This window comes from Electrona antarctica (genome assembly GCF_951216825.1).
Source record: "Electrona antarctica genome assembly, chromosome: 13".
Classification (NCBI taxonomy): Eukaryota; Metazoa; Chordata; class Actinopteri; order Myctophiformes; family Myctophidae; genus Electrona; species Electrona antarctica.
The window spans coordinates 13,309,047-13,331,111 of record NC_136794.1 but is presented as its reverse complement, the minus strand read 5'-3'; the positions used below and the strand labels follow the sequence as shown (position 1 = coordinate 13,331,111).

At 44.4% G+C, this 22,065-nt stretch overlaps 1 protein-coding gene across 3 annotated transcripts in view; it reads right to left on the bottom strand.

The window, feature by feature from the left end:
* The window catches only part of ankrd44 (ankyrin repeat domain 44), a 44,401-nt gene that overhangs the window by 3,687 nt on the left and 18,649 nt on the right, over positions 1 to 22,065 (bottom strand). For 2 of the 3 annotated variants that reach the window (XM_079518939.1, XM_079518941.1), the window contains exons 12-27: positions 19,821 to 19,929; positions 19,600 to 19,668; positions 19,348 to 19,488; positions 18,580 to 18,645; positions 17,500 to 17,611; positions 17,061 to 17,132; positions 16,060 to 16,261; positions 15,881 to 15,968; positions 15,208 to 15,325; positions 14,829 to 15,051; positions 13,912 to 13,999; positions 3,709 to 3,792; positions 2,624 to 2,769; positions 2,361 to 2,443; positions 2,158 to 2,240; positions 952 to 1,043 (exon numbers count right to left, since the gene is read on the bottom strand). In XM_079518939.1, the coding sequence (XP_079375065.1) occupies positions 952 to 1,043; positions 2,158 to 2,240; positions 2,361 to 2,443; positions 2,624 to 2,769; positions 3,709 to 3,792; positions 13,912 to 13,999; positions 14,829 to 15,051; positions 15,208 to 15,325; positions 15,881 to 15,968; positions 16,060 to 16,261; positions 17,061 to 17,132; positions 17,500 to 17,611; positions 18,580 to 18,645; positions 19,348 to 19,488; positions 19,600 to 19,668; positions 19,821 to 19,929 (1,776 nt within the window). The remainder of the gene's footprint in view (positions 1 to 951; positions 1,044 to 2,157; positions 2,241 to 2,360; positions 2,444 to 2,623; positions 2,770 to 3,708; positions 3,793 to 13,911; positions 14,000 to 14,828; positions 15,052 to 15,207; positions 15,326 to 15,880; positions 15,969 to 16,059; positions 16,262 to 17,060; positions 17,133 to 17,499; positions 17,612 to 18,579; positions 18,646 to 19,347; positions 19,489 to 19,599; positions 19,669 to 19,820; positions 19,930 to 22,065) is intronic. The other variant, XM_079518940.1, reaches the window with a different exon arrangement.

Below are 22,065 nucleotides of genomic sequence, written 5' to 3'. Positions count from 1 at the left end.
CACATACAGTATAGCAAATTGCTGAGGTCAATTCCATCAACACCCAAACAAAGTAGAATTTGAGGTATGTGGAGAATTCCATTCTCATTTGATACTACAGGTCAGTGGTTCTCAACCAGAGAGACGCCCTCTGGTGGTATGCAGAGGAATCTCAGGGGGGGACAAAAAAAGGAGAAAAACGTGGAGTGAAATATTAATTAAATTAAATATTATACAACAGGTAGTTCTGAACAAAGCAATCTGATTGGTTCAAATAGATTTTCCAGTTTGGTGAAATGAGCCTGAAAGCACACCTAGCCGTTAGCAGAAGATTTATTAAGAAAGAATGGCTTAATCACATTATAAACATAATCATCAGCTGTGCTGATCAGATGGAGCCACGGAGGTTCGGCACGGCAGAGCAGCACGGTTGCAGGTGCAATAGCGGCTAAGCAGCTAACGCTTGCATGGGAAGTTCACATTAAAACATAGTGGCTAAATCTGGCATTACAGATTATGAATTTCTATTAAATATAAATGAGATTGAGCCAACAGTTAATGTGTGGAATTGATTGAGTTTGGGAAAAGTTGTCTGGCAAACAGCCATGGGTCTGGACTGGACTGACTGAGTAACAGGACTAGTATAGTTGTCTCTGTAAGACCCTGTGTATTTTCAAGATAACACTCGCAAAAATCCACTATAAGGGTAGGTCTACGCTACTGTTATTTTAACATCAGTCATCATGGTGGGACTTGGAGAGACAAATCTCTTCCGAGGTGCTACTTGGTGTAAAAAGGTTGAGAACCACTGCTATAGGGTCAAGTTTGTGATGGAATGGAGCCCGGGTTCAAAAGAGAAAAACACTGCATGCCAACCATGCTTGAAGCAGCAGCAGCTTAAGAGTTTTTGACTCCTAGCATTCCTGGAAAGGCTAGACCACAGCGGATGGTTCCAGCCCGGGACAGACATACCGTTCTCATCCAGCGTCTGGACACTCGCCCCTCTGGCCAGAAGCTCCTTGACAGCCTGCTTCAAGCCGCTCCGGGCTGCCAGATGGAGGGGACTGATAGAGGCAAAGTGGAGAATAGGAACATTGACAGAAAGCATAAGAGAGACTAGCCACAGTTAATCGAACCAATTGATTTAATCGATTATAAAAAAGTAATCAGTTTCACCTTAATAACAAATAAACTATTTTGGGTGGAAAATCTTTGTGTTAATTTGCACTTCTCATGTTTAAAAGATTATTCTATGAACACATTCATACAGTCTGGAAATCTAGGCTTGGTGAGGCAACTTGGACGTCTTGGAAGTCTCTCTCAATTTACTTTTGCTTGCTTGCAAAGTTCACATCATCACATGCTTGGAGTCTAACCCCATTCTGGCATCCCTATTTTGAGCATGCCATTATTATCGAACATTTTCCAAAAATGTGAGCTTGCAGATCGTTTTGTGTTTGTTTATTTGTTTTTAATAGGGCTTAAAGTACAACTTTTTTCTTCAACGAAGATTCATGTTTTAGCCAGGTTATTAGAGAAAGAAAAATATGAGTGTCATTTCTTTTTTCATTTGCTGCTTTCTTTTGTTTTATCGATTTTAGCTATTTTTTACAGGGGGGGTGGGGGCATTTGAACATATAAATATGTTTTGTATTTTATAGCAATCGTCATTAAAAATATATAGCGATTTCTTTTTTTTATAATTTAGTATAATAATAGTCCCAGAAACCCCAGAAAATTACATCTGGCCACAAAAGATCACGGGATCTATTGAATGTGAACTACAACTACAAATTGAGCCTACGACACACAGTATGGCATCGCCCTAGTACCCCCCTTCGCATTCAGTAGATCCTGTTATCTTTTGTGGCCAGATGTAATTTCCTGGGGTGTAGTAGGACTATAGTAAATAATATAAAGAAATCGCCGTAAAATAGCGTAAAAAAGAAAATCGTATTTAGCCCCATGTTCGAACCCTGTCAAAACCAGCTAAAAGCGCAAAAACGAAAGAAATGCAGGAAATGAAAAAAATGAACACTCATCTTTTACTTTCTCTAATAACAACCTAAAACCCAAAGTTGTCCTTTAAGTGGTTATTCATACTACTTTTGCACCCACTGTTAGTCCATACAGGAGCATCAGCACCTATGGCTTCATCAGAAGTCTTAAGACACTCACGTCTGCAATGCTGCGTTTGTGGCATTGATGAGGGCAGCGTCGGACAGTTTCTCCAAGATCAACAAAACACAGTCCTCCTTTCCCTAAACATAGAACGATTGTGAGGTAACAGTCACTGCATGAGGTTGTACAATTACAAACTACTAACTAGTCATGGAGAATAATGCACAATGAGACCAGAGCCCCCTCGTGTGGACACTTACATTACTGCAGGCTAAGTGCAGGGCCATGTTGCCATCTTTGTCAGTCAGACAAAGGTTGGCATTTGCAGTGGTCAACAGCACCTCTGGACAAGACAAAAGAGTTCCATATTAGCTGTAGAGAACACACACACACACAGAGCAAAACTCACACATTCACAACTGTGAGTGACTGAATTAGAGTCATATCTTTACTGGAACACACAAACGCACACAGCCTTTGACCCTCGTGAGAGCATCAACCGAGTAAAGAATGCATTGTGTACCGAGTGCCCTGACTCCACCCTTCTCTGCTGCCATCATCAGCGCGGTGCGCCCCGATTGGTCCACTGCATCAACAGGTGCATCATGGGAAAGTAGTAGCTGGACACAGTCCACGTGACCTGAGAATGCTGCCGCATGGAGAGGAGTCCTACAAGACGAACACAGATGAATCACTTTAGGCCTATTGTGGACATGTCATTGTAGGCGAAAATGTTTTTTTTTATTATTGCACAACAAAGCATATGGCAGTGGTTCTCAACCTTTTCTGGATCAGGGCCAACTTGAAAATCTCAAAAGCTTTCACTGCCCACGAAAAATAACGTAACACGTTACGTTATTTTAATGATCAAGCAATCGAATGTGTTCCGTTCTGGACAAATGGAACTAACATAGATAGTATTACTTATCGGTTTCACAATGAAAACACACTTTAAGGTTTTGAAGAAATGTTATATTTATCATAAAAACTTTAGTGTTTTGCCAATCATTTGGTGGTAACGCTCCACCTCAGCAATCCATCTTCGTCTAGCACATTGTAATGTGGATAGGCTCCCATGTTCTCGGCCGATACCGACAATAAGCCAAATAGAATGCTAGTGCTAAGTACGAATGACTCTTTAAGTGGTTAAACAGAAGCTGAAACAATACAAGAAAATTATGACAGTCATATTTATCAGGTGAAACAAGCACTGTCTCCATTCTCTCCCCCCATATTATTATTATTTTTTGTAACGTGTATGTTTCTGTCACAACCTCCTGGCCGTTCGTTTCCGATGTTCTGTTTGTGGTTCAATCACTGTTTTGTTGTGGCTTTACCTGCTGTCCATGCAGTTAGCTCATAACATTAGCAGCTGTACGCTAATAGTAGGAGGCGCTTTCCCAGGGAGCGCTCATTTTCGCGGGGCAGGGCTTAGGAGGCAGCCAATCATGACTAGGTCGCTACTACGTGATTGGCTACACGAGTTTCAGACTATACCATTGGCTTAGGGGTCAGTAAATCATGACTAGGTCGCTAATAAAAACAGGCCTGTTGTACAGTATTTCACCTGACAAAAAAGGGTAAGTGCAAAATGAAGTCTTACAGTACCTGTCCTTTGCATCCTTGCAGCTAGCGATGTCGGATCCCATAGCCTCCAACAGCATAGATGCACAGGGCTCATGGTCATTCACCCTAAAGGATGGGCCAAAACAGATGTTGGTCAAATCACTCTGTAGCCTGACATTGGGAGGGTTTGTAATTGACAATTATGCAAGTTGAACCAATGCAACACCCCCCCCAAACCGGTTCCTCTTGAGTGAGTATAATTTAGAGGACCAAAACCAACAGGGGGAGGGTGACATCCCTCTTGGCACTAAATCACTGGTTCACCACACACACACCAGTTTGATGTTTACACTGACTAAGCAACCAGGACGCCTCAACCTCCCAGCGACCCCTTTTGCCTTTTTAAGTGCTTAAAGCAGGAGATGGGCTGGCACGCAAGAAACCGTTCAACCAAGAAACAGACTCACAAATCAACACGCAAACAGATCTGCGTGGAATTGGATTACAACACGCATACACACTGCCTTTCCGGGCTGCAAACACCCACGCAACGCTATAAATGAATGTGTAGGACACCTGTCCTCAAATGTTATTATTACTGTTTCTCCTCTTTGTTCTACCTATGTTCTAACCACTGCGTTGAGACCAGAGTGAACATGTCCGTCAAATGAGAGGAAATGTGTGTGCGTTGGTGCGCACGTGTGTGTGTGTGTGTGTGTGTGTGTGTGTGTGTGTGTGTGTGTGCGCACACATCTGAAAGAGAAGATTCCTTAGCGATTAGGCCAGCGATAAGGAGAGAGAGTGATAGGCGCACAGGACAGCGTCTTTCCCTCTTCCTGTGGGCCGTAAAAGCTTGGATAAACAATTCTGTTGACTCCAACTAGAACTGGTTAAAACTGGATTTAGAGTTAGACAAAGGAAAACGCCTAATTTAGTTTGAGACCCCTTTTCAATATAACGTGTGTAACCCAAGACACGTTGCTCAGTTTGGTGCTTCTTCTCCCCGAGACGCCGGCTGCCTCAGCCGGTGAGCTCTTAGAACTGCACCGCCACGGAAACCACTTCAGGACTTAGAGCGAGTCCCGTTTACCACTTGTGGGTTTCCATATGAAACGATTTGATCGACTTTTTATACTTTATACTTTAACTAAACAAGTACGAGGAAAGTTACACTCGCGTGCAGGCTGGAAACTAATTTTGTCAACTTAACCCTGGTATCCAGTTTCCGAGCGCCGCTGAGGTTCCATCATCGAAAAGGTTGGTCAAAGATGTGTTTGACATCATGCTCCCGGAACGACATTCTTTTAATACAAAATAATGTTCAGAACTAATGATAGGATTAGCTACCCTTTTGACGTAGTTTTGTCATTTAAATCTTAAAAGTGACGCCAACCATAGAGCCCCTCCTCGCGAGAACCTCTTTCCTCTTTCCTCTTCTTCTTCCTGAAACTATCTTTGCATTGTGCTTGTAAACTGAACGGACCTATAGTTGAGATTGTTATTTGAGTAAGACTGGACTTTATAACGGTTGCCCTTGGCTATTTTGCACAACTCATGTGCGGACTAGTCAGAAGCAACTATACCACAGTCTACCAAATAGTATATTTTCAATGCGCAGGGTTAAGTCTTTACGGCTAATGTCCGAATTGGATTAACCCTGACGCGGCCGCTCTTGCTATGTTTTATTTGAGTATATGACAAGTATGTTGTAACAGTATTTCGATATAATAAATATCTCATTTTGCTGGTACAAATCTAAACAAATCTCCGGACTATTCTTTGATTCCGTCTGTGTGTATTTGATTTGTTTTATATTGGGGGAACTGTAACACAGTATTTATTCATACCAGGTATTCGTAACTCACGTCTTCAGATAGACGTTTTTATGATAAGATACACAGTATGTACATAGTTTCAAAGCGCTTCATTCCGAGTGGAAACTATGTGTATATTGACAGGCTAAGTGACTCACGTCTTCAATTGGACGTTAATGAGATGCAAGTAGATAGGAATTAAATGTGTATTCGATTCGCTGGCGAGTCGGGGTTGCATTTGATTTCTGGCTAATTGACATCATAATCTTGCCTAATAATCCCTACATAATGGTACCCGTGTGCATATTGACATAATGGTACCCCTGTGCATATTACATAATGGTGTCCCGTTAACGGAACTGGTTTACTGTGTTATATAAGACCCTTCGATGTGAGAGAAATTAATGTACATGTAATTGGAATCGAGGTTGTTTCTTTTTTAGAGTAAATGGTTTGATCCGCGTCTCACGCTGTGACCGTGGCTGGAACCTACAACATTACGTTCGAATACCCTCCCAATTTATCCGCAGCTTTCTGCAGAGGCTTGTGGTGTTTAATATAAGGAGCGAAATTAATAAACCAAGGGCTATCGTTTTTTAACAGATTTTATTTCCTAGCGCCCTGTTGCCAATTGCTCCGAGCGTAAGCTGCTCGTGAATAGTTCAGCAACGAATCTATTTTGCCATTTAGCAGATCGATTTAATTCGTATAGTGTCATTGTGTAATGCCTATTGCTAATTTGGAGCCTGGAAATTGTCTAGAACCCATAGCGGCTCACGGGATTACAGAAAAACCATTTTAAAAGGTTTAGTATGAATTTAGACTTAAGTGTCCCCATAGTGCGTCGTTTTGAGGTGTCCGGTCATTAAATCAGGAGTGAAATAAATCTAGTGGACTGTCTGGTCGTTGGAGAGGCTTGATTGCTTTTACGGGGCCCGTACGGTTCAAGCAGCGTTACACTTTTACTTGGTGTGACGTTGGTCAAAAACACAGTGTGAAACCATCTGGTGTTCGGGGGACTCTGGCCATTGTGTTTTGCGACTTTGCGAGGTCGCCATTTTGGAAATTGGTGACGTGGGGCGTTTCCGCTGTGCTTGTGGGACGCTGCTTCCAGCCAGATTGCAAAATCGCCATCTTGATTTCCCCCATCTGAACTCCGCCCTGAGAGGTGGGGGTCTCAGGCCGTGACACTTGGTGTCCAGCCTACTGACACGTTGTTGTGGTACAAGTAAGGCGTGCCGCCCCATCTAGTGGCCGTCGCTGGTGTCACACGTGTCATAACATTAGCTTCACTATGTGAGCTGTAAAAGGGCACATGCATGGTCGTGTTTTGCTACTTGACGAAGATTAACACCTCTTAATCTTTGCACTTGGTGGGGACTTATTTTGCGTGTCAAAGTACACTCATTAAGTTCGCATATACTGGTAGCTCATTAATTGCCTCACTGCTGTGGGGACATTTTGCGTTGTTTGCTTGTGTTTGTAAACATATAGCGTGGTGTTGTGGTAACTCACGTAAAACCCTCTTTTCACGCTCATTTCAGGCAAATTCGGTTGTGGATAATTGATTTTGTGGTGCATAAAGTGAAACGTTGCTGCTATTTACGGCCTGTGCCTTGGACAAAATTGGAGCATTCTTTAAATTTGCATAGCCTTTGTTCTGTGCAAAATCAAGCTTGTTTTGTTTAAGGGATACAGGTCTTTTGTTATTCGTTTTAATCACACCCCTGCCCTAGCTTATTTCAGGCATTATCATTTGACTTTACATTTTTAAGGTGGACTTTGGTTGACTGATCGTTTTAAAATCTTTCAGGATTTCAGTCGATTCATTGGCCCGTTATGCTCAAATGGGTTTGTTTTGAAGATTACAGTTCCAATTTTGAGATGGGGATTGACTTAATTATTTTAATGATTCATTCCGATCTCTCGTTGGACGCTGGGATTTTTAAAATAAACTCTGTTTAAGTGTGTGGTTGATGTTTTAATTGACCAGGCAATTAAATTGTTGAGTTTACTTAATTAATACCATTTTGTCATTAGGAGTGTGAATTTCAAGAGATTCAGTCATTCCTTGGTGGCATTTAAAATTTAAGGCTCGAAATAACCTTCTGGCTAAGTGAGTGGTGGATCTAACAACTTTTGAGGTTTTGATCGACCAGGCAATTAGCTTGCTGGTTTAATTGGTTATTTCCGTTTGGTTGGATGTGTGATTGATTAAACCTTTGAGGTTTGGTTGATCAGGCAATTGACTGATTGGGTTTAATTAATTATTTTAATTTTGGACATTTACAGTTTGAGATTTTTAATTCAATTTTTTTTTGTGTGTTTATTCCCTTTTTAATTTTTATTCACTCCCTTTCTTCCTTGCAAAAAGGAACTAAGGGTGTTAATAAAAAGGGGGGTTAGGGGCAGGAATAATAACACAAACGATATAGCCTTTTCACTTGTGCACAATTGTCCTCAAACCAAATTGAGGACCACAGTGCTGTTTTTGCCTGAGAGGCACGAGGGAGCGTGGTTGTTGCATTGTTTCCTACCGCTGTCTGTTGACAGAAGTGTTGCGGCTTAGAAGCATACTGTGCTGTTAGCCAGCTACACGAACAGGGAGCATGGATATTTGCGTAGCTATAAGAAAGATGCTTAGTCTGACAGACTCTGACATTCCTAACGTCGGTCAAATAGATGCAGACACAGTCCTTTCAAATCTCCAAACTTTAGCTAGTGCTCATGCTGAATCAAGACTTTACACTGAGGCAGAACGCGAGAAATTAACTGGGCATGTATTGGCAAACTTAGTCCGGTTACGTGAGCTTGATTGCTTAGCAGCCAAAGCTAACGTGGAGGCAATTGCCAGGTCTCGGCAGCAGATAAAAGACTTGACTGATGAACTTGAGTTACGAGAGACACAGGCTCGCTTGACTGATATTGTCACCAAGCTAGCCACCACAGATAGTAAGTTGAATAGGGCTAAACAAGAGATCGCCGACCTCAAGGCGCAGTTTACCCAGTTTCAACAGACCAACAGTGACCTCGTGGAGGCACAGCTGGAAATAACTTGCTTACAGGGCACTAATTCCCCACCGGGGACTCCTCCTTTAGGGGGGAGAGATGCCCAGTTACGGCAAAGTCTGACTTTCCAAGACACACCCATTTTGGATGTGGAAGGAAGGTCTACAGACAGGCTGGATACCGACGTCACTTTGTGCGAAGGAACAGACTTGGGTTTGTTGATAAGCACTGACTTCTATGATTCCAGCCTGACCATTCCGGTCATTGGCAAAATCCCTGCGTTACTGCAGCGGGACCAACGGTCCCCTGATGGGACGACGGCCCCTGTGAAAAGAGACTTTGATCTAGTGTCATTACAGGCGGCTGACCCAGCCCTAGCCCACATGATGGCGCTCCTTGCTGGGGACACACCAACACCTATCCCTGACACAGACAGGGACTCAACAGAGTATTTAACACAACTACTGGCGTCAAGCGACTACATGTCACTGAGCAATGGTCTGTTGGTGTATGCTGTTGATTCATATACTTCTCCGCGTCTAGTTATACCCCAGCACCACAGGGGGGTACTATTAAGCTTCGGCCACAACTCCCCAACTGCTGTACACCGAGGTGTCGAGGCAACCTGCGATGAGTTGTGCCAGATGGCCTATTGGCCCAAAATGTACCAAGACGTGGTTCATTATGTGAAAGGTTGTTTGACGTGCTGTCAGTTCCAACCTTCAAGTCCAACCCCGAGAACACCCTTACAAGAGAGGGGAATTATGTTCCCATGGGCAGATCTGCAGATAGATTGGATTGGACCATTTGCCAGATCTTCTCAGAAGAACTTGGCAAAGAGCATGGAGGTCAAGAAAGCCCACTATGGCAAAAGGCCCTCGCAGGACCAGCTCCAAGTAAGGGGTTTGGTTCGGTGTTCCACTTTTGCTCACCAAGAGGGGATGAACAATAGGTCCCTCCCCAAATGGAAAGGCCAAGGCAAGCCAGTGACAAAATGGGTACACCGAAACCAAATCAAATTACACACGCCCCAGACAATCACCGAACTGACAGACTCTGAGACCAAAACCAAGGCGAGAGAACTCACCGGCAGGCACGCCTTGTTGGCTGCTCTACATTGTAGAACTCTTAGCTGTGTTGTGCCTAGCCTATTGAGTTTCTCGCCTAAATAGTTTAAGCAACATAGGACCCTGTTTCCCGTGAAACAGTAAGAAACCTCCTCCCCTACCGAAACGGGATGATCACTTGGTATGTGTAACACACACACCATTAGTAATTTTTGTTTACATTTTCTTGTTTTATTATTATAAAAACGACCTCAAAGTGCCTGTGCAGAATAATGCTTCCTAAGATAGAGGGTTGACCTTTTGTTCCGTTTCCTGACTCGGTGTGAGACATGATCAAACATCAACCTCGCTAGCGGAATGAATTCAAACCTGTAGGTGCACTAGCCTGCTAAACCACCTGTGGTCACAAAATGTAGTTACTGTTTTGTTTTCTACCATTAGAGTGTGAGCCATTGCTCCTTAGTTTTTCGTTTGTTTGTTTTTACCAGACAAAATAATTATTTCCACTAGACGTTGAGCCATTTGCTCCTTATAGTCTGTTATCGTTTGAATTTTAGTTTAACAAACGAAAGTATTATTTCCTCTCTTCTACTCTGGCCCTTGTTCCACTTTTCTCTTCTCTATCACCCTGGTTAGACCAGTACAACTTTATCAATAGGAGTAGAGAGCTCAGTGTAAAATGACTTAGGAGAAACCATGTCGTTTTGGGTGCATGATGTGGTCAATAACACTTTGACCTGCCAGCAATGACATGTTTTGACATTGTTGTGTTTCCCCTGGGAGCGTATGGTCGTGCTCGGGGAAGCCTTACACCCACCTGAATGACATTACAGACACTGCCTCCTGCCTCTCTCTCCCTCACATGGATGTTACCCCGCGCCTAGCGGAACCTTGCATCCGCCTGGATGACACTACAGACACTGTCTCCTGTCCGCTCTTTCTTCCCCACATGAATGCTACGCCATGCCTGGAGGGCATTACACCCAGCTGAATGACAGTGTTTTGAATGAATTGACATTGTTTTGTTTCCCCTGGGAGCGTATGTCGTGCTCGGGGAAGCCTGAATGACCTTCAGACACTGTCTCCTGTTTCTCTCTCTCATGGATGCTGCTCCGTGACTAGCGGAACCTGGCATCCACCTGAATGACAGTGTTTTGAATGAATTGACATTGTTTTGTTTCCCCTGGGAGCGTATGTCGTGCTCGGGGAAGCCTGAATGACCTTCAGACACTGTCTCCTGTTTCTCTCTCCTGGATGCTGCTCCGTGACTAGCGGAACCTGGCATCCACCTGAATGACAGTGTTTTGAATTAATTGACATTGTGTTGTTTCCCCTGGGAGCGTATGTCGTGCTCGGGGAAGCCTGAATGACATTCAGACACTGTCGCCTGTGCACTCTCTCATGGAATCTACTCTGCACCCAGCAGAACTCTACACCTACCTGAAACGACCGTACAGACACTGCCTTTCCTACCTTTCCCCTGTGTCACAGGTGCTATCCTGGGCATCCAAGGGAGTGCTACGAACATTGACACCACTACAGGGGAACGCGACCCCACTGTCGAAAAAGGGGCCCTATGGGCAAGACAGACACCCCATTGGCCTCAACTTGACATCTTGTCCCGAATGGAGGTCAGGATATGTAACTAGGCCAAACGAAGGTCCACGAACGTTGTCTTCATTTATCCTAGAGAGGGGATATGTAGCCTGACATTGGGAGGGTTTGTAATTGACAATTATGCAAGTTGAACCAATGCAACACCCCCCCCAAACCGGTTCCTCTTGAGTGAGTATAATTTAGAGGACCAAAACCAACAGGGGGAGGGTGACATCCCTCTTGGCACTAAATCACTGGTTCACCACACACACACCAGTTTGATGTTTACACTGACTAAGCAACCAGGACGCCTCAACCTCCCAGCGACCCCTTTTGCCTTTTTAAGTGCTTAAAGCAGGAGATGGGCTGGCACGCAAGAAACCGTTCAACCAAGAAACAGACTCACAAATCAACACGCAAACAGATCTGCGTGGAATTGGATTACAACACGCATACACACTGCCTTTCCGGGCTGCAAACACCCACGCAACGCTATAAATGAATGTGTAGGACACCTGTCCTCAAATGTTATTATTACTGTTTCTCCTCTTTGTTCTACCTATGTTCTAACCACTGCGTTGAGACCAGAGTGAACATGTCCGTCAAATGAGAGGAAATGTGTGTGCGTTGGTGCGCACGTGTGTGTGTGTGTGTGTGTGTGTGTGTGTGTGTGTGTGTGTGTGTGCGCACACATCTGAAAGAGAAGATTCCTTAGCGATTAGGCCAGCGATAAGGAGAGAGAGTGATAGGCGCACAGGACAGCGTCTTTCCCTCTTCCTGTGGGCCGTAAAAGCTTGGATAAACAATTCTGTTGACTCCAACTAGAACTGGTTAAAACTGGATTTAGAGTTAGACAAAGGAAAACGCCTAATTTAGTTTGAGACCCCTTTTCAATATAACGTGTGTAACCCAAGACACGTTGCTCAGTTTGGTGCTTCTTCTCCCCGAGACGCCGGCTGCCTCAGCCGGTGAGCTCTTAGAACTGCACCGCCACGGAAACCACTTCAGGACTTAGAGCGAGTCCCGTTTACCACTTGTGGGTTTCCATATGAAACGATTTGATCGACTTTTTATACTTTATACTTTAACTAAACAAGTACGAGGAAAGTTACACTCGCGTGCAGGCTGGAAACTAATTTTGTCAACTTAACCCTGGTATCCAGTTTCCGAGCGCCGCTGAGGTTCCATCATCGAAAAGGTTGGTCAAAGATGTGTTTGACATCATGCTCCCGGAACGACATTCTTTTAATACAAAATAATGTTCAGAACTAATGATAGGATTAGCTACCCTTTTGACGTAGTTTTGTCATTTAAATCTTAAAAGTGACGCCAACCATAGAGCCCCTCCTCGCGAGAACCTCTTTCCTCTTTCCTCTTCTTCTTCCTGAAACTATCTTTGCATTGTGCTTGTAAACTGAACGGACCTATAGTTGAGATTGTTATTTGAGTAAGACTGGACTTTATAACGGTTGCCCTTGGCTATTTTGCACAACTCATGTGCGGACTAGTCAGAAGCAACTATACCACAGTCTACCAAATAGTATATTTTCAATGCGCAGGGTTAAGTCTTTACGGCTAATGTCCGAATTGGATTAACCCTGACGCGGCCGCTCTTGCTATGTTTTATTTGAGTATATGACAAGTATGTTGTAACAGTATTTCGATATAATAAATATCTCATTTTGCTGGTACAAATCTAAACAAATCTCCGGACTATTCTTTGATTCCGTCTGTGTGTATTTGATTTGTTTTATATTGGGGGAACTGTAACACAGTATTTATTCATACCAGGTATTCGTAACTCACGTCTTCAGATAGACGTTTTTATGATAAGATACACAGTATGTACATAGTTTCAAAGCGCTTCATTCCGAGTGGAAACTATGTGTATATTGACAGGCTAAGTGACTCACGTCTTCAATTGGACGTTAATGAGATGCAAGTAGATAGGAATTAAATGTGTATTCGATTCGCTGGCGAGTCGGGGTTGCATTTGATTTCTGGCTAATTGACATCATAATCTTGCCTAATAATCCCTACATAATGGTACCCGTGTGCATATTGACATAATGGTACCCCTGTGCATATTACAACTCTATTTGTATCCAGGGTGGCTAAATTGCTGCCTGTCAAATGCCACGTAATAATTGGGTTTGGTAGGCAAGATTGTCTAGTTCAGTGCCAAGACTGCCCACTTTGGAAGATAACCAGACAGATTTGCTCACATCCTCTCTTATGTTTGATGGCTATATGGGTCATTGGGGGCTTATTGTTTTGTAGGACTATGTCAATATACTCATATGTTGACTACTAAAGAAAGGGTGTTCTGTACAGAGGATTCACCATGGAGGAACGTGTCAGTGAATCCACGTCATCAGTCTGCCAATGCCAGGCTAGTAGACGTCCACGTCTCCTCTGATACACATGGAAATGTGCTGTACTATTTATAAAATAGTTACCAAGCATTTATATTGACAAAGGTTCTCAACTTCACATGAGACTGAAAATAAGAACGATTATAAAGCACTCCACCACCTGCTCACTAGCTAAAAGACATAGTTATGCTTTATGGAATAGTTATTACAAATTTAGTTATGCCTTGTGGAAATTAAAAGCAGCACTGGACCCGGCCTTAAATTAATCATGGCTGAAATTAATCATGGCTGAAATTACCCCATTGTGTTTGTTCATATTTCTAAGAGCTATTAATAACAAATAATAATCTACTGCCGATCCACCATATTTAAAACAGGACTTACACAGCACAGTGCAGGGGAGTGAAAGGGTTCCCATCGATACAGCGACAACCTTTCTGCTCCAGCAGGATCTCCACACAGCCCTCGTGACCTGGCACGCACAAACACACACACACACACAAACACACACACATCCAGTCAGTGGCGGAGGTAATGTCCCATTGGCCCCGATGCAAGATTGACAGCCCAGCAAGACAAGACAAGACATTCATTCAGACAGACATACCCTTAATTATGTGTTAGATATATAGTATACCCTGCAAAATCCCAAGTGTCAATTTAAACCAACATTCATAAAGAAAGCATTCACCGCCATTATCCCTAACCTGAAAGTCTGACCACCTGGCAATCCTGTTAAGGCCCACTTACCCCTCAAAGCTGAAGGCTAACCCAGTCACAGTTAAGACTACTAGGATGTGCACTGGCAGACCTACAAGGCCACCCGGAGGCCACAGACATGAATGAAGAGGCCACAGACAATATCCATGACTACACAGAGGCCGTTAGTGGTTATGTTGAATGGGGCACCTCCAGCTGCATCCCCTCCCATACTATTCGAGTGTTCCATAACAATGTACTCGTCTATGTTTTTGCATAGTATTGTATATTTGTCTGTCACTTCATGTTTCAATGAATTGAATACACGGGACCCCAATGGAAACAGGCCTTAGGGCTTTCTTTAGTTCAATCCTTTTAGCAAACCTTGTATAGAACTGTCCTTCCTGTGCTTTTTTTTTTCCTTTTCCGACTGTCAATAAAGTATTCAAACAATCAATCAAAAACACTAGCCAAAAACAACAGATCTACAAGTTTGTGAGCTTGTAGATCGGCAACTTTCAGGGGAAATGCACAGAAAGTACAGAACCAACTCGGGTCCAGTTTATTAAGTCTTGAGGGTTTAAGAGGTTAGTGCTGCTAACCATAGTAACATGCCCAGTGCAGGGGTGTGTAGCCCCAGTGGTCGCGCAGTGGGGGGAGGGAGGGCGGCTCCGAACAGGCGATGCTGAGCAGCTCACTCAGCCAGGAGGCGTGGCCTCGCGCCGCCGCCAGGTGGATGGGCGTGCGGCCCCGAGAGTCGCCTAGCAACACAGACGCCTCCTGTTCCAGCAGACACTGGACGCACTCCTCCTGACCGCACAGCAACTAGCGAGAGAGAGAGAGAGAGAGAGAGAGAGAGAGAGAGAGAGAGAGTCAAGAGAGAAGGACGAGAAGGGGAGGAATTATCACATGAAATTTGAATTTAACAGATAGGCTTTACAGAGTGAAAACTCTCACACTCTCTCACATGCACAGACTTACCCCCAGGTGGAGTGCAGTAAGCCCGTGGTTATCAGCCAGGTTGACATTGGCTTCTCTCTCCAGCAGTAGAGACACGGCGTCCACATGACCTCCTGCCACCGCCAGCATCAGAGGAGTCCTGGAGGACAGCAGGAGCGAGGGACGAGGCCGCAGAGACAGAGAGGACACATTAAGGTAGTTGGTATGTACGAATACGGCGACATTTATATAGCACCTTTTATCCAAATCGCTTTACAATGTGCGCTTTACACCGACGGCAGAAGAAACCAAAGCTGCTCATCAGGAGCACTTAGGGCTTCAGTGTCTTGCTCAAGGACACTTTGACAGTAGCAAAGGGGTCGAAATGGGAACCTTTCGATTCCCAAGCGGCCACCCTCCCAAGGGCCTTTACCCCCTCCCCCCCAATGTAATACTGTGTAGTTCTCCCTAATGCCAACGACTCCAATACATGAGAATCTAGTAATAATAAGATGAAATAAAAGTGTGTACTATGTGTCATTCTTAGACCAATGTCACAGCTGTATCTAGTAATAAAATGAAATAAACATTTGTGTACTGTGTGTCATTCTTTGACCAATGTCGCAGCCATGCAATAAACCCATACATTTTCTCATACATTTCGTATGCACACGGAGCAACCGGTAAATGAACAGTATGACAGAGAACCACTCACTGTCCCTGAGAGTCGGCAACGTCCACCAGATCCATACTGTCTGAGTCATCCAACAGGAGGCGCACACATGTCGTATGACCATTCATCACTGGCAGCCAGAGAGGGAGAGAGCAGCACATGTTAGACAAAACTGGAATGCTAAATGTAAGCACTGCTTGGTACCGTAGTTTCAGCCATACCTGCTAGATGGACTGGAGAGCGTCCGTACTGGGTGTCGGTGGTGCGCGGCGACGCTCCCTGGTTGAGGAGCGTGTGCACGCAGTCCGTGTGTCCCCGGAGGGCGGCCAGCGCCAGGGCGGTCCTCCCCGCCTCGTCCCCCTGGTCCACCTCTCTCTCCCCCTGTAGCAGCACTTCCAAGGCCTGGGCATGGCCGTGATACGCCTGCACAGACACAGGGAGAGACCAGTGTTTCAGTGATGATAAATACACACAAACACACTTCATGAGAATACACTTTCACTTTATTTACATCTCCTGCTAGAATGTTAGTTTATTTGTGCACTTCACTTGTGGATAAGACATATGGGCTTTTAAAGTACAACTAAGTCCAAGTCCACAGCACACCTAAATCAAAGATCCATAGTATATAACCACAAGATAGCCAATGCCACGCATCGCCACTAGTATGAAATTTAGGGGAACGCAGTTTGTCGTCGGATCTCGCAAACATCCTATGATCACGGTTACTAGATCTCGCGAGGTTGTGTTGCAGACACAGACAGGTCTCAAACAAATATAATTTACTCTTGATAATCTGTTCTGAACATAATGTGTCAGTCTGAAAAAGAAAAGTGTTCATTTTCACCCCTTTTGAATTCATAGACTCAGGACCTAATTCTGGTCTCCTAAACGGGTGGGCACCTGCGTTACACAGATACAGGAAGTCACCAAAAATTTAATGCATCAGTCCCCAGTTCAAATATGATTATTTTGGGGGGGGGTCACGGCCTGAAAGGTTTGAGAACCACTGCTTTAGTGAGTCTTAAACCTTTAGATAGCAGCAATAATGTCTTGGTGAGTGACTTGGTGAGCAATAGTGACTTGGTGAGCGACTTGGTGAGCAATAGTGACTTGGTGAGCGACTTGGTGAGCAATAGTGACTTGGTGAGCGACTTGGTGAGCAATAGTGACTTGGTGAGTGCATGTTTGTGCAATTGTGTGTACATATGCTTTATCTTACAGCAAGGTGTAGGGGGCTCCTGGCACTCAGGGAGTCAGGGTCTTCTTGATGACTGTCATCTCTGTCCAGCAGCTGCAGAGAAAAGGCAACAGCATCATCACCAGACAACTCACATCTTCATCTAAATTATTTATCAACATTATTATGCTATGTAGGGATTTTTCACACATTTATTTCCCATTTTCAAAACTATGACTGTAACCTTTTTGTTTTTTCTTTTGCGCAGTAACAATGAAAATTGTGCCCTATTATACAATGATTTCATGGAAAACTGAAAGGTAGTTGGGTATTGTCCAATGAAAACATCTGCCAGCCGAAAGGACAAACGCCCGGAGTCACTAGTCAGTATTAAAACAATTTCCTGTATGTGGCCTCAGTTGCACTCAAATGTGCATGTGCGTGTGCACGTGTGTGTGTGCGCGTGTGCGTGTGCACTGACCAGCTCCAGACAGTGTCTGTGTCCATAGGCAGCAGCGTAGTGGACAGGGCTGTAGCCCTGTTTGTCTTTGAGTGAAGCTGTGGCACCATTCTGTAGCAGGAACTCTAAACACCTGCCAACAACACAAAGGTAACGTTAACTCTGAGCCAGTCAGATGAGCCAGTCGTTGTACAGTATAGAGTTACACTACACGTAAGCTCAAGACTAATTCAGAGCTCCGCAGCTGAATCCATGTGCAACTCTCATTTACAACATGTCGAGTTGTTGTTATTAGGAATGAAAACAAAGGAGCACCACGGGAAGAGGAGGGCTGAAGGAAAGTGAATGAGACGATATCCGGTCTCTACAAGGGGAATTGGGAGGTTTAATGCTAATGCTAGCAGTCCAGTTTCAGACAGACAGACAAAACAGGGAAGGAAGTTGAGGAACCACAGAATTACAACAGATGTATGGAAACGTTGTTTTAAATGAGAGACGCGTATTGTAACACTGTCAGGAAACGGAAAGAGGCATCGAGGATCAATTATCTTATACGCTGGTAGTGTGACAAATACACAATACAAAAAAAATGTGAAATTCTAGCTGTCAAATATTTCACATCAGAACTATTCATATATGATGATTTACATACAGGTTGATGCCTTCTGCCAGTGCAGAAGCTCAGAAAAATCAACCTTGTTCCAAAGTCATGGGTTTGAACTCAGCGTATGAGGAGCACGGCTTGATGTCGTGCTGCAAGTACTGGGACCTGATGGTAGGTGTTGCGCTCCACCTCAGCAATCCATCTCCCAGAGGTCTAACGCACTGAAACCGGGATAGACTCTGGCTGATACCAACAATAAGCCTCTCTTACTTACTTACTTGACAACTATCACCTTGGAGATAACTAAACCACTATGGACATTATGAATGATAGTGTGCTATAGTGAAAATAAAAGCAATTTGTGAGCTAGCACCGCTAAAGTGCAACTTAAGAGATGGTGAAAAGGTGAGAAAGAAAGATACAATAAAGTTATGAGAAGAGCGAAATGTTTTTTATCAGGCTTCAGTCCAACATAAAATCTGTCAGGATAGACTCACAGCGCTGCCTCTTTCTCCTTCTCAGCCTGGACTCCCTCACTCTCTGGCTCCAGATTCACACGGCGCCTGGCGAGACAAGAGTATTGAGGACAGGACAGGAGAGAGAGAGCGTCAGTTACTCAAGATGCAAATTCTTCTCATTCTGCGCTGCGTCAAAAGGATGAGGCTGTCAGCCCTGCAGGCCAGACTCCACTCCACCACCCCCACACCCAAACATTACCTCCACATAACCCCTGGTTGCCGTGGAAACACAGAGGTGCCATCCGTGAGGTTATGGATAGTGATAGCAGCTCCCAGTCAGTCAGGCAAATGGTGACGAGGAGAGTGGTACAATCTCTAAAGCCTTTCCTTAACCACTTGAGTAGACAGTCGATCTACAAGCTTACAACGCATCGCATAGCAATGCCTTGTGCACTTGTAAATCTATTTTTGAAGATCCTGGCCTATTGCCAAAATAGGGACACCAGTTTGAAAATGGTCTGTTCATTCAAACCCCAATTCATAGAAGACACATTGTACATAGTTTCTCCCTCTCTCTCTATGCTATAGTTTTGTCCAAGGATGGCTCCTTTATGAGGAGCACTTGTTTTTGTTAGCTCAACAATGTAAGCACGACGCCAGCAAGGCAATGAGGCTCGTGAGGTGGTCTGAAAACTATTTTGTCCCCCGTACTATGGTGGTCTGTGGACATATTAGAGGACAGAGAAATTACCGTATGTAACTGTGTGTGTGTGTGTGTGTGTGTGTGTGTTCCCCTGTCCCCCTCACCTCCGGTCCAGGTCTGATGCGGCAGCGTAGTGCAGGGCAGAGCGCCCCCACTGGTCGGTGGCATTAATGCAGGTTCCACATGCCACCAGGGTCTCCAGGCACTGGTAGTGACGGCTAGCTGCTGCATAGTGGAGTGGCGTTCTGAGAGACCCACGGAGTGACATGTAAGTGATGTATACTTTAAATTGGCTTAATAGTAAATAGAGAATGTATATGGGTGTTAAAACAGGTTAGTTAGATTTTTTTTTTTACCTGCCACACTTGTCTCTCCTGTTGTGCTCGCCACCGCTGCTCAGAAGCAACTTCACACACTCGACATTACTAGGAGAGGAGAGGAGCGATTACTGCACACAAATCTTATGAATCTCTTTCAGTGCAAATATGATTACATTCCATCAGAAATCTGTATTATAGGGAGTCGGGGACACAGGATTGGAGGACATGCATTGCTATGTATAGTAGCTAATCCTTACCCTCCAGCAGCGGCAGCATGCAGACATGTCCTCCCCAGACTGTCGGGCGTGTCTATCTGAAAGCCTGCAGACAGGACCGAGTCGTTACACATTATGCTAAACCTCCGGCCTGAGGATGGCAGTGCAGGACGGGAAGGGGGAGACCAGACAACACACAGCAGCGGCCACAGAGAGGAGGACGAGAGTGAGACATGGGAGGGTGGGGGGGGGGGTGGGGGGGGGGGGGGGGGGGGGGGGGGGTGGAGAGAAACACAAGTGTTAAGTGTGAAGGGAGGCGTGTGGAAAAACAATAAAAAATGACAGGTTCATGTGTGAGAGAGTGTGTGTGTGTGTGTGTGTGTGTGTGTGTGTGTGTGTGTGTGTGTGTGTGTGTGTGTGTGTGTGAGTGAGTGTGTGTGTGTGTGTGTGAGACACATAGTCAGAGGTACGCATGCATACACAGACACAAATGAGTGCGTGCATGTGAGCTACATATTAAATGCATAGATATTTACAGATTCAAGGTAAACACAAAACACAGAGGTGGGTGTTACACCAATAGAGAGGGAAGACTCGGACTTCAAGACAGTGTCCCATTTTATTCACATTACCATGCGTCTTTCTTTCATGTGTATTTCAGGCAAAGAATCACAGTCCAGTGACTCAAGCTAAATCACACAATAGAGCGTTCTAACTAAATAACAGCTAAGAGTAATGTGAGCACGGAACACAAACCCCCAGTACACAGTGGGTCCCCAGCACCCATAAATCTGCAGCTGTGTACAGAAAACTGCAGCACATGTAAATTACTCCTTTGTTGTTCGTCACAGCGAGGCCGTTTTAGAGCAGACCAGCTATGGGAGGCTCTGTCTCAACCGAAACCTTTGACTTTGGCCACAATTCTAGGGATTCTGCCAGAGTGTTGGGAAACGGCACAAGGGATCTGGGATCGGAATGGACCCCTCAAGATTTCCCTAGGCTGTATCTAGTTTACATTTGTCTGAATTCCTGTGGTCAAGGAATACGGCCACGATGTTTACCACCATCAGTCCAAGACAAGAAGAGTATTCAGCAGTGCACATTTTGCCAAGGAGATGGATCCAATCAGAGATGATTAATAAGACCCGAGTGGTTCCTTGTCTGTTGTTTTTGGGCAGTGTGACTCAAATCTCGCTATGGACAAATACGTCTAGAGGTTGAATTCACCACTGTGAGGAGGATAAAGAGCGAGGCTCAGACATTCCTGACCCAAAGCACAAAAAAAGAGACAATGCTGTGTAGAGATGCTGTGTTGTATGCCCCATTCACATAAGCTAGAAGCAGTTTCTTGCTTCTATCTCCCATGGTATCTCTATGCATACTGGCGTTTTAATTTTGAAGCTTTGAATTAATCACATTTTTAGTGTTCATTTTTTTCCCACGCCCACTTTCTGAGAAATAGCTGCTTCAAAATCATTTTAGCATGCTTTATTTTTCCAGCGTCTGGCAGTGTGAATGAAGCATTAGAGTGGTTGCTCAAGAGTAGCTTTCATTCATGATGACAATGAATTTGAGCTGTTAAGACGAGTAAGACAAAAGTGAACTCTGTTCAGCAGGACGAGACTACTGTATGGTGCAACATTTCTCAATGGCTCTTAGACATTGCAGTGCAAGTGGGGCCTTTCTGTGTGGAGTTTGCATGTTTTCCACGTGTCCCCTAGGGTATAGGTACCCTCACAAAAAACATGCAGTAATCCTAGTCTCTGCCTCCCCCTGGCCAGCTGGGGCACCTGATGGAGGGGAAAGGAACTGGTGTTCCAACCAGGGGTGTTTGTTTTTAGTTCAATGTTAGTTTTAAAAACGCCATTAACCCATTGATGCCTGAGGCCGAATCTGGGAACGCCTTCTAGGGACTGACTTAAGGTTTCTAAAAACCTTCAAATTCGGATTAATTCTTTTTTAAATAGTTATGTTGCTACATGTATAGCAATAGCTGATGAGACGCACAGAGCGCGCCGGCATCAAGGGTAGAACAACGTATACGTTGCATCAGGCATCAATGGGTTAACAATGAAGAGAAACTTTATGTCATCTTGTCCCTAACACAAACATTAAATGGCATTAACAATAAAAATAATTTAATGTTTGTTTTGTCACTGTTTGTTTTACATCACCATTAAATCACCTAATCAACATGAGTTAGACTTTATTAATATATTAGCACCCCTCACTTCACACAGGTGTGATTTTTATAATCTGGGGACCCCCAGAAATAATTTGGTGAGCC